The sequence below is a fragment of the Centruroides sculpturatus genome, unplaced genomic scaffold (genome assembly GCF_000671375.1).
Source record: "Centruroides sculpturatus isolate CEXI.00-Female unplaced genomic scaffold, Cexi_2.0 scaffold355, whole genome shotgun sequence".
Taxonomy (NCBI): Eukaryota; Metazoa; Arthropoda; class Arachnida; order Scorpiones; family Buthidae; genus Centruroides; species Centruroides sculpturatus.
In genome coordinates, this window is record NW_019384632.1 from 305,615 (window position 1) to 318,566 (window position 12,952).

At 31.3% G+C, this 12,952-nt stretch overlaps 3 protein-coding genes across 5 annotated transcripts in view; all 3 read right to left on the reverse strand.

Annotated features, from left to right (window-relative positions):
- The window catches only part of LOC111625802 (exosome complex component CSL4-like), a 27,649-nt gene extending 24,370 nt beyond the window's left edge, over positions 1 to 3,279 (reverse strand). The window contains exon 1 of the mRNA XM_023369032.1: positions 3,199 to 3,279. Within this exon, the coding sequence (XP_023224800.1) occupies positions 3,199 to 3,235 (37 nt within the window). The 5' untranslated portion in view covers positions 3,236 to 3,279. The remainder of the gene's footprint in view (positions 1 to 3,198) is intronic.
- Positions 3,280 to 4,082: 803 nt separating this feature from the next.
- On the reverse strand, positions 4,083 to 9,603 carry LOC111625801 (ubiquitin thioesterase OTU1-like). Of its 3 annotated transcripts, none has more exons than XM_023369029.1 (3): positions 9,555 to 9,603; positions 7,511 to 7,579; positions 4,083 to 4,743 (listed from the first exon to the last, which is right to left on the reverse strand). In XM_023369029.1, the coding sequence occupies exons 2-3, from the start codon at positions 7,567 to 7,569 to the stop codon at positions 4,128 to 4,130; spliced, it is 675 nt and encodes a 224-aa protein (XP_023224797.1). In that variant the 5' UTR covers positions 7,570 to 7,579; positions 9,555 to 9,603; the 3' UTR covers positions 4,083 to 4,127. The 3 variants fall into 3 exon arrangements, with proteins under 3 accessions (XP_023224797.1, XP_023224796.1, XP_023224798.1); XM_023369028.1 differs by lacking the exon at positions 9,555 to 9,603 and adding an exon at positions 8,440 to 8,528; XM_023369030.1 differs by lacking the exons at positions 4,083 to 4,743; positions 9,555 to 9,603 and adding an exon at positions 8,254 to 8,415 and having other exon boundaries at positions 6,887 to 7,579.
- A 2,043-nt stretch (positions 9,604 to 11,646) lies between these two features.
- On the reverse strand, positions 11,647 to 12,512 carry LOC111625785 (putative eggshell protein). The gene is made up of 2 exons (XM_023369004.1): positions 12,498 to 12,512; positions 11,647 to 12,405 (listed from the first exon to the last, which is right to left on the reverse strand). The coding sequence occupies exons 1-2, from the start codon at positions 12,510 to 12,512 to the stop codon at positions 11,647 to 11,649; spliced, it is 774 nt and encodes a 257-aa protein (XP_023224772.1).
- Positions 12,513 to 12,952: the final 440 nt, after the last annotated feature.

The following is a 12,952-nucleotide window of genomic DNA, read 5'->3' on the forward strand; positions in this document are numbered from 1 at the left end:
TTATCCGGGATACTTTTAAGATATTCAGTACCACCCGATAATTCCTGTTTATTTACAAGCGTATACTTTGGAGTATCCAATGGAAAGTTCGACAATTCCGCATCTTATTCACTGAGAGTAATCATAGCAGATGCGGTGGCTGCGGACCCTCAGACTTATAACGAAACTTATCTCGATCAATCCAATGAGAATTATTGCAATTGGATTCTTAAAGAAGATTCTTGGGGAGGTGCCATCGAACTCTCCATCTTGAGTAATTATTACGGAATAGAAATCGTTGTGGTGAACATCGTGTCTACCAGTCTTCATAAATTCGGCGAAGATAAAAATTATTCGGAGCGTATTCTATTAATATACAACGGTAATCATTATGATCCTCTGATGTTCCAACGTTTTGGAGACGAAGACGACATTCAAACTTTATTTCCAACTTCCAACGAAGAGTTTTTGAATATGGGTCTAGAAATTGCTCGAGAGTTGAAATCAACTGACTTTAATTCCCGAGAAAGCAATGAAGAATTAATTCTGAAGTGTTTTATATGCAAGAAATTATTCGAAAATAAAACAGAAGCTCAGCGACATTACGAAAATACTGGACATTATGCTTTTTGCAATATAAAACAATCAGAAGATTAACTGTTACAATGGGAATTTCTATATCTCATTAATAAATATATAAAATATCTATTCTACTGTATATTAATTTATTTTATAAAATTAAATGTACATTTTTTTTAATAGCAAAATCATAAAGATGAAAATATATTTCTGACAGAATTATTTGATTTTTAATTTAAGAAAAATATAACTTAATGTAATAGCATTGTGAAAATTCTTCGTACAGGAAAATATTTGATATTTCATATAACATAGTCCATAAATAATTTGTTAATAAAAGACTTTCTAGTATATACGGATGCACAAATTTCTTCAAACAGCCGCGTTTGTTTCTTCGGGTATGGTTTTAGACTGTCGATAGTATCGAAATACAGATTTTAAACATAAATACTATTTGATATTACATTATAAAAAATACCGACGCATCCCTGGCTTGAAGATAGCCAACTCGTCAGTACAATTTAATTATGAAATAGTGTTGAACAACTCGTACCATAGTCCTCCAATGGCCGAGTAGATACAATCACTGAACACTGGCAGTTGGTTGCGGATTCGCGCGAAAAAGATTTTCATTCTCTGAATTATAAATTATGTGTGAGACGCACAGCACCAAAAACTTGAAAGATCCATTCGTTTCCTAAATGGGGGAATTGTTTAATTTCTTCCAAAATAAATTATGAAATATCTCTTTTAGTGGTGCGGGACGATTCTAGCGCAATATTGAAATGTGCTCAAAGGTCGTATATTATTTGTCGAGAAAATATGTGCCACGTACTTTAATTTTAATCAAGTTATTACCTAGGGAATATTATAATAAATACTTTAATTTGAAAAATTCTATAATTATAAAATAATAATAATAATAATTTTATATTTTAGATGGCAACACTTATTAACGTAAACATTAAATATGGCCGCCTCCTCAGACGTGTTATGGGTATTACCAGGTGGGAATTTTAAAATTTATGTTTTATAAATTTACTTTTTATAACATATTTCTTAACGGAATTGTACAAGTGTACAGAAAGCTCATATCAAAGATAATATAATCTGTTAAACTTAAGATGTTATTTATTTTTACTTTTTATTTTGTTCATAGCGTGTTGTATCACCTCATGCACATGTTGCTCGCATTATGTATATGCACTGTCGTGATTTATGATTTATGTAATATCTGTTGTATATTTATAAAAACAAAGGGTCTGTTTTAATGGGATGACTGGGCAACGAGAGAAAAGTTAAGATATAATATCTGGATCAAAGCATCATAAAAAGTGGTTGAAAATCTATATCCCTTAGATTAGCAGATTTCCCCTCAACCATTGTCCATCATTTTATTTCTGGTAAAAACATCAGTTTTATTGTGGAGCATACACTTAAGTGTAGTGTAAATATGAGTAATTCAAATGAAATGAAAAGTAATTTGACATTATCATCAAAATTAAAATTGGAGAATAATTGATTGATTATGGTCAGTGTTGGTGGTCTTTCTTTGGTTAATGTCCAGATACGTGGACTGTCATGGCGGCACTTCCTGTTTCAGCCTAGAAACCGGACCGGTTTGGAGACGACATGTCACGTGACGACGCAAGTGAATGGCGGCGGCTGCTGCACCGTGATAAACGGGGAAAACCGACGCACGGGTTAACGTCCATATATGTAGACTGTCATGGCGGCTCATCTCTGATTCCGGAAAAGAAAAGGAAACTGTGGGGACGCACGTTCTAACCTAACCTAACCTATTCTAATAAATTATCATAATTATTACCAATTATATTATTAGATTAGGTTAGGTTAGGTTAGAACGTGCGTCCCCACTGTTTCCTTTTCTTTTCCGGAATCAGAGATGAGCCGCCATGACAGTCTACATATATGGACGTTAACCCGTGCGTCGGTTTTCCCCGTTTATCACGGTGCAGCAGCCGCCGCCATTCACTTGCGTCGTCACGTGACATGTCGTCTCCAAACCGGTCCGGTTTCTAGGCTGAAACAGGAAGTGCCGCCATGACAGTCCACGTATCTGGACATTAACCAAAGAAAGACCACCAACACTGACCATAATCAATCAATTATTCTCCAATTTTAATTTTGATGATAATGTCAAATTACTTTTCATTTCATTTGAATTACTCATATTTACACTACACTTAAGTGTATGCTCCACAATAAAACTGATGTTTTTACCAGAAATAAAATGATGGACAATGGTTGAGGGGAAATCTGCTAATCTAAGGGATATAGATTTTCAACCACTTTTTATGATGCTTTGATCCAGATATTATATCTTAACTTTTCTCTCGTTGCCCAGTCATCCCATTAAAACAGACCCTTTGTTTTTATAAATATACAACAGATATTACATAAATCATAAATCACGACAGTGCATATACATAATGCGAGCAACATGTGCATGAGGTGATACAACACGCTATGAACAAAATAAAAAGTAAAAATAAATAACATCTTAAGTTTAACAGATTATATTATCTTTGATATGAGCTTTCTGTACTCTTGTACAATTCCGTTAAGAAATATGTTATAAAAAGTAAATTTATAAAACATAAATTTTAAAATTCCCACCTGGTAATACCCATAACACGTCTGAGGAGGCGGCCATATTTAATGTTTACGTTAATAAGTGTTGCCATCTAAAATATAAAATTATTATTATTATTATTTTATAATTATAGAATTTTTCAAATTAAAGTATTTATTATAATATTCCCTAGGTAATAACTTGATTAAAATTAAAGTACGTGACACATATTTTCTCGACAAATAATATACGACCTTTGAGCACATTTCAATATTGCGCTAGAATCGTCCCGCACCACTAAAAGAGATATTTCATAATTTATTTTGGAAGAAATTAAACAATTCCCCCATTTAGGAAACGAATGGATCTTTCAAGTTTTTGGTGCTGTGCGTCTCACACATAATTTATAATTCAGAGAATGAAAATCTTTTTCGCGCGAATCCGCAACCAACTGCCAGTGTTCAGTGATTGTATCTACTCGGCCATTGGAGGACTATGGTACGAGTTGTTCAACACTATTTCATAATTAAATTGTACTGACGAGTTGGCTATCTTCAAGCCAGGGATGCGTCGGTATTTTTTATAATGTAATATCAAATAGTATTTATGTTTAAAATCTGTATTTCGATACTATCGACAGTCTAAAACCATACCCGAAGAAACAAACGCGGCTGTTTGAAGAAATTTGTGCATCCGTATATACTAGAAAGTCTTTTATTAACAAATTATTTATGGACTATGTTATATGAAATATCAAATATTTTCCTGTACGAAGAATTTTCACAATGCTATTACATTAAGTTATATTTTTCTTAAATTAAAAATCAAATAATTCTGTCAGAAATATATTTTCATCTTTATGATTTTGCTATTAAAAAAAATGTACATTTAATTTTATAAAATAAATTAATATACAGTAGAATAGATATTTTATATATTTATTAATGAGATATAGAAATTCCCATTGTAACAGTTAATCTTCTGATTGTTTTATATTGCAAAAAGCATAATGTCCAGTATTTTCGTAATGTCGCTGAGCTTCTGTTTTATTTTCGAATAATTTCTTGCATATAAAACACTTCAGAATTAATTCTTCATTGCTTTCTCGGGAATTAAAGTCAGTTGATTTCAACTCTCGAGCAATTTCTAGAGCCATATTCAAAAACTCTTCGTTGGAAGTTGGAAATAAAGTTTGAATGTCGTCTTCGTCTCCAAAACGTTGGAACATCAGAGGATCATAATGATTACCGTTGTATATTAATAGAATACGCTCCGAATAATTTTTATCTTCGCCGAATTTATGAAGACTGGTAGACACGATGTTCACCACAACGATTTCTATTCCGTAATAATTACTCAAGATGGAGAGTTCGATGGCACCTCCCCAAGAATCTTCTTTAAGAATCCAATTGCAATAATTCTCATTGGATTGATCGAGATAAGTTTCGTTATAAGTCTGAGGGTCCGCAGCCACCGCATCTGCTATGATTACTCTCAGTGAATAAGATGCGGAATTGTCGAACTTTCCATTGGATACTCCAAAGTATACGCTTGTAAATAAACAGGAATTATCGGGTGGTACTGAATATCTTAAAAGTATCCCGGATAANATTAGACAATTTCTTCCAATTTCCTCCGTGATGTTCCCATTTTTCTTCGTGAGAAGCTTCAGCCACTAGAACGTCTGAAGATTTTTTATCTTCGGCCAGAGTAAGGCAAACGAACAATGAAATTAATATTCCCAAACACTAAAAAGTCATTAAAAAAATATATAAATTATCACCATCATAAAAAAGTAAAAACTTTAATAATAACTGAGAGTCTAAACATATGTTCTTACCGTCGAATACATCATGTTCAATACTTTTTAAGAATGTAAGAAGCAGAAAGAGACTGATTTACACTGAAAATTTTTCAGTTTAAATAGTATTCAATACAGATCATGTGATCTTGTTCATAAATCATAAATTATACCCCCAGGGTGGAAAAGATTCATAGTTTCTGCATGAATGATGCCTAATTGATTAACTTTTACTTAAGACAATGTAATTTGAACTAACTAGCACGAAAATTGGAACACTAAATAAATAATATAAAACGTTCCGATTATTAAAATATTTACTTTTGTACAAAATATATAAAATTTTACCCCGAGGATACGAAAAACTAATAAGAAATATATGTCACATACGACACACACATAACATTAAATGACAATTTTTTTCTATCATTAACATTACTTTAATGACAGAAATTATGATTTTACTTTTAAAAAAAAATAGTTTGTGAAAGTTTTAATATTTTTTAAAAATAAATAAAATATTATATATTTTAATTTGAGAATTCTTTTAACATTATAATTACACTGCGTGACTTCGTATAATAAGTTATGCAGAGTCACACATAAAAATTATTTTACTCTATTTAAATCATTTTTAGATGATTCTTAAACAAAATATGTATAAATATTCAATGTTTTTTTTTTATGATAATAAGTAAATAAAATGAAATAAATAAATTATATTTTGAAGCAGAGCTGTGTACTGTACTCAAGGCAATGGAAATCAGTTATTTGCCTTGTGTCTGTGATGTGATGGTTTATTATATATATTTTTTCTTTCTTTATGCTCTTTACATTAATTCAATTTAATTTTTATATTTTATTATACAAAAGACTTAGGTTCTGATTCTAGAACTATAATTTCGGTTTCTTCTCGTGTTCTAGCTATATTATTAGAATTGTTAACAAAACAGGAAAGATAATTAATCCTATGGAAATTATTTAAAAGAAAATGGAGATTAACCAGAAGAATTTGGGTTAGATTCCTATAGAACTCGTTTTATTTTCTGTTATTCTTTGATAATTAAAGAATTAAAAAGCGTAGGAAATGCATAATGTAAGTAATATATTTCGTCTTGAATAATTCTTTATAGTGTTTTCTTGTTTATTGTATTAATATAAACCAGAAATCGACAATCTTTCATGAGAAAAGAGTCATTTAGCTCTTCTTATTCTGGATAACATTTTGTTCGTTTCCATGGAATTTTATCCTTACAAGCATAAAATTAAGCGATATAATTTATAATTAAAATAGGTATATGGAGAACCAACGTAAACTTTGACCTATTGACCCGGAAGTTTCGCCAGCACCTCACTGGTAATGAGAAAAGGATTAAGATTAAAATTTGAGCTTTCTAGAGCCGGTAGTTTTTTCTCTGGTATCGTGTACAAATATTAGTCAGAAGTTTTAATGAATGGACTAATTTTGTCACGCAGCCTTCCGAAAGTAACGACTTTAGTGTTACCACTGGATACAGTAGTAAATGATTTGTTGGTCTCTAGCATATTTAATTCCTGGTTTAAGAAATATAAGTTTATGCCCACCCTCTCATAATTCCATTCTTCATTCATAATCGAATAGCATTGTGTCTGTAATGTCTATACCCATTACAGGCAGGCATTACATACCAAACAATACAGACCACAATGTACCGGTTCCTCGCGTCGTTAATTAATCAATCAATCTGTTTAAAAAGTTATAGGCCCTATTGTGTATTATATAATTTGGAAAACATTTATTGAATGTTTGCAGATAAAAATTGTATTTTTTATGTGATTTTATAATTGAAAGAATGTTAATAATGTAATTTTACATAATAATTTTATTTTTAATAAAATAAATTTATATAAAATACTATAAAAGATAGCCATCTTGTATAGTATTAATAGAATGTAGACTAGAAAGTCCAATTGTAACAATTAATCTTCATATTGCAAAATGCATAATGTTTAGTCTTTATGTAACTTCTGTTTTATTTTCGAATAATTTCTTGCATATAAAACACTTCAGAATTAATTCTTCATTGCTTTCTCGGGAATTAAAGTCAGTTGATTTCAACTCTCGAGCAATTTCTAGAGCCATATTCAAAAACTCTTCGTTGGAAGTTGGAAATAAAGTTTGAATGTCGTCTTCGTCTCCAAAACGTTGGAACATCAGAGGATCATAATGATTACCGTTGTATATTAATAGAATACGCTCCGAATAATTTTTATCTTCGCCGAATTTATGAAGACTGGTAGACACGATGTTCACCACAACGATTTCTATTCCGTAATAATTACTCAAGATGGAGAGTTCGATGGCACCTCCCCAAGAATCTTCTTTAAGAATCCAATTGCAATAATTCTCATTGGATTGATCGAGATAAGTTTCGTTATAAGTCTGAGGGTCCGCAGCCACCGCATCTGCTATGATTACTCTCAGTGAATAAGATGCGGAATTGTCGAACTTTCCATTGGATACTCCAAAGTATACGCTTGTAAATAAACAGGAATTATCGGGTGGTACTGAATATCTTAAAAGTATCCCGGATAAAGTTTTATCACGTCTTGATTTGTTAAATGATTTAGCCATCGGGAAATATCTGGAAATAATAAAAATAAAGAGCAATTACTTATTCTGACATGGTCATGATATTGTAATTTTAAAAAGCGCGTGATTTCCAGTCATATAATTAATTTGGGCCTCTGGTGTCTAAGCTTTTCATATCTGGTCTCGATTTTCATTCTCGATATTAGGAAAGGGCGGATGGACGGATAATGGACTACTGTGGAAATTTATAGGTTAGCAATTGGAAAATTACAGTCCAATTACATTGATTTCGAACAATGGCATATACAATTTTAGCTTAGTGTTCTGAATCCGGTCCTAGTTAGAGATGGTTTAAGGCAATTAAGGAGCCAGTTTATGGCTTTGAAGGACCGGAAACTAATTCAGACGAGCAACTCGGGAGGTGTTCGTGCCGGATATGTTGGCCCCGTTCCTCACTATCTGATCGCTCTCGTTAGCCTGGCCAAACACACGATAAACATGCTTAAAAAGCCTTTTAGTTTCTAAAGGATGGGAAGAACCAAAACTGAAAAAAACTTCAATTATTTGGGAATTTTACGAAAATTTTATTGGAATATTATAATCGATAGCATATCAAAATATAAAATTCATAATAATTTACATATATTGATGTATCTCATAATTTAATTAATTATTAATAAATTATTAAAACGGCCAGATGATCGAATGATTAAGATGGCAGCCTACCACTTTGAAGATTCGAAATCGAATGTGGACGGGTCGAAAACCCTAGGAATTTTTCGGAGTAGTCCGTCCTGATATATCGTGCCCCTGTTCCATTGTGGGGTTAGTCGAGTCCATAATGGGCCTAATAAAAAATGCCCTCTCTTTGCTCACAGGACGGGAAGAGTTTAAAATAAATAAATAAATTACCTGTCTGTGTCTGGTAAGAAATTTCTGTCAGTTATATTTGATTATTTATTTAACAATATTATTAAAAATCATTGTTCAATCAAAAATCAATGCTAACAATAATCTTAAAAATCGTTATTTTCAATGAAATTCATTGGAAACAATTTAACTACTTAAGGCAATAATAAACCGGTCGGATGACTGAGGCGGTTAAAGCATTAGCCTACCTACGCTCTAGTAGACCGGCTAATCATGCATGCGAGATTCTCCCCGAAAGCTATAAAAATGTATGAATAAAAGAAAATGAAAAAGTTTTTCATCAAATTTATTAAAAACTACTTTACTCCTTATGATTTTTTTCACGAAAGATTAAACGTCGATAGTCCACCGTGTCCACCCACCAGTGTTGAAGTAGATAAAAGTACTGAACACCGGTAGTTATTCTTTGGTTCTTGCTGATCACGTAAAATTTTCTGGATTTTCTTCATCTAAATAGAACCTAGTTTTCTATGAAAGTCCTCAGGAAGGCACTTCCCTTAGCAGATCGTTTTGTATCGCGTTACCTTATTCGGTCAAACAGATGTAATTTCTCTGTGTACACCGGACGAAATGATTCTACTGCCTCAATAGAACCAAACAAAAGAAACTTCGGATAAAGATTTAATACTCAATCAATCCCTTCTACAAAAGATTCAAATGACTCAGATTCAGATAAAGTCTACAGATTGTGAATCTGTACACGTTTTACGACGTACAAATATTTTAAAATTTTTTATTTACTACAAGTTATAATTATGTGAACAGTTCTAAAATAAATCGCACACAATTCGTAGAATTATACATAAAACAACATCTAATTTCATCAATAAATCCGACCAATCATAAACTCCGTAATGGGTGCAGATTGTGCATATACTCTCTGTACTAGTAGGAGTGGCGATTATTTTAATTGGTGATTCTCATTATCAGCTTAGATACGAATTAGAAATGACATAAGAAAAACTATGTAAACGATAACTCACTTATTCCACTTGTACATAGCGAAGGAGTAATTAAAATTTTAAGTGATTTTTAAAGGTCGAATAATATTGACTGAATCAAACTATATTCTAACGATTAAGAAATAGTTCATATACCTTATATTTTATTGATCTTCTTCGACATTTTTAGACGTCGGTCTGAAAGTCTGTGATCAATTTCTAGGGGATGTTTTTCGCCCGGATCTATTGTGACGCAATTCGACATTAAAGATGACACGATAACGATGTTTTTTTACCAATAGAATGATGTGTTATTAAGTAATACTAATTTCGTACGCGAACAAATGATGGCACCATATATTTTATATTTTTAACTTTAGCTCTTTCCTTCCTGTGGGCACTAAAATAATCTTTCTTATCCATCGTAGATTAGACAAGACCCACAATAGGGTGGCCCGGATTAGATCCCCAGTCCCCAGACTTCTAAAGAGTCGAAAACATTTGAAACTGGTGAATGTATTGACCTTTAAGTGTGGTTTGTAAACAGATCATTAGCGATATTGATATCAATTTGATAAGTTATCATTTCTTCTTAACCTTTTTTTTTTAAATTAATATTCTAGTTTCCATCTTTTCTCAATAGAGGATGATTGGGAAGTAGCTAATCTGTTAACTCTTAAGTGTATCCTGCTGTAACAGTTACACACTTCATTAATATAATTGAACTACTTAATCGCTCTGTAATTACAGAAATAATTTTTATTATTTTTTCATTTCAATCCGAATAAAATATAAAGTAAGATCTATTTTGAGATATCATTACATCATTATATTATTGATTTACTGTATATTGAGGTAGTTAATCAGAATTGAGTTATACAAAAAGTTACATTATAACTAAAACATTGTTAAGATTAGTTATTTGCTATTACAAATAGAATGGCTGTAATTAGAATACTTCTATTGGCTTTCAACAGAGATATTTAGTAGTTCAAATGCAACTAAATATGGTATGAACACGTAGAAGATAAAATAAATTAGTATCAAAACTCGCTACTATGGCATTTTTAGCGCTGAAAGTAGTGAAGAAACAGTTTCATTTGTGGGAATAATAATCGATAACTTCTTAAAAAATACAGATTTACATTGTTGTGACACCAATGATTAATGATAGCCTATAAATACTCATGAAAGATATAGGTTAATTTATTTATTTATCAAAGTTATAATGTTCTAGTCAGTTTAAGAAATATTTTTAAACTGGATATATTTATTATATATTAATTAAGAAAGAAAAAAATTTTCTTTAATACTTTATAATATTAAATATTACTACCATTAAGATATTTATTAAGAGTATTCTATGAATGAAGAGTAATGTATGATTTTTAATTGTTACTTCAAATTAAAATTAAAGTTTTAACTTTTAACAATATCAAAGATGTCGCAGGATTTCCTCATACCAAATACTATAATTTATTTAACCCCTTTAGGTGTTAAGTGTTAGCATTCTTTGAAAAGATAAATGTCAGGAGATGAGCAAGGCTTTTACTCTAACTAAAAAGAATTATTTTAATACAGTGTCTTCGAAACTCATTTTGTTATCTTTCCATAACTGACAAGCTGTGCTCTCTCTCTCTCTCTCTCATATTTCACTTTCCTATTCCATAGAGTTCACGTGTATATTGGCCATAATCTTCCTGTCTATTAATGACTGTATAAAGAAAAAGAATTTCTTCTCACGAATAATTTTTAAATATAAGCTTCGGAAAACTGAAACAAAGAAATTCATAATATACTTCATTACAAATACTTCCTTTCCACTAAATCTCAGGTTTGTGACGTGTTCAAGAACACTAATATTCTGTTTCTCGTGCGCTTCTTGTTTCAAACTCAAAATTTATAGGTATACGAAAGAGTTTTTGTAAAGATAACTGAAGTAATTCAAATGAGACTAATCGAACAGATGAATCTAATTTGTAGTTAAAATTTAATACAATAGTTTACTGTTTAATTCGTAAATTATATTTTATTATTTTCTTTCCGTACAAAAGTACAGTTTAATGCGATTAGTTTAGCATCGGGAATAATAACATTAAAAATTTGAGTTTATTGAATACAATTTGTTTACGGTATAAAATCACAGGACTAACAATTGCAGAAAGAAGTTACAACTCATCCAAACATAGGAAAAGTGTTTAAAGTAATCCTTCCGTATTCTGTTTTCGATTTTCAGTGACTATTTTGATTAATGATGACCAATAAAATGTCCCTTACCGTGACTAGAACCGCGACCACCCGTCTCATCTCTAGAATGATGATGGCGATCATTGTTGTCCTTATGGCTCCACTTTTTATCAGAATATTTTCCACCTTTTTTATAATCTTCTCCTTGATAATTATTACGTCCACCTTCTTCGAATTTACGAAAATCGTCTCCGTGTTCGTTTTTATCGAAATATTCTTTTCCGTGATGATTTTTATGATATTTTTCTCCATTATACTTCTTCCAATTATCCTCCTCATCGTAACTCTTATGATACTTGCCCTGACTAAAGATATCGTGTTCCGACTTTTGGTCTCCTCCATCTGTTTTGTGATACGACTTTTTAAATCCGTGATGCTTCTGACCTTTATCGTGATAATTCGTTCTTTCTTCCGATTCGTCCTTTTTTCCACCTCTATTCCAATTAGATCTACCGTGAGATCCGTGCCCATCGAATCCGTGATGGTTATGACTTTCGTCGTCTTTACCATACTTATCGAATTTATGTCCGCCATTATCGTGATGTTGATTGCTACCGTGTTTATCCCATTCACCCCAATCGTCTTTGTCAAATTTGTGTCCATGCTTATGTGTGCCATGATTATTAGACAATTTCTTCCAATTTCCTCCGTGATGTTCCCATTTTTCTTCGTGAGAAGCTTCAGCCACTAGAACGTCTGAAGATTTTTTATCTTCGGCCAGAGTAAGGCAAACGAACAATGAAATTAATATTCCCAAACACTAAAAAGTCATTAAAAAAATATATAAATTATCACCATCATAAAAAAGTAAAAACTTTAATAATAACTGAGAGTCTAAACATATGTTCTTACCGTCGAATACATCATGTTCAATACTTTTTAAGAATGTAAGAAGCAGAAAGAGACTGATTTACACTGAAAATTTTTCAGTTTAAATAGTATTCAATACAGATCATGTGATCTTGTTCATAAATCATAAATTATACCCCCAGGGTGGAAAAGATTCATAGTTTCTGCATGAATGATGCCTAATTGATTAACTTTTACTTAAGACAATGTAATTTGAACTAACTAGCACGAAAATTGGAACACTAAATAAATAATATAAAACGTTCCGATTATTAAAATATTTACTTTTGTACAAAATATATAAAATTTTACCCCGAGGATACGAAAAACTAATAAGAAATATATGTCACACACGACACACACATAACATTAAATGACAATTTTTTTCTATCATTAACATTACTTTAATGACAGAAATTATGATTTTACTTTTAAAAAAAATACTATACAATGCACTC

Excerpts from the sequence above, each read along its gene's own strand:
- LOC111625801 (XM_023369029.1), bottom strand. The coding sequence starts at position 7,569 with ATGGCTAAATCATTTAACAAATCAAGACGTGATAAAACTTTATCCGGG. Across the intron at positions 4,744-7,510 it reads TTATCCGGGATACTTTTAAG|ATATTCAGTACCACCCGATA; the intron begins ATATTCAGTACC and ends GATACTTTTAAG.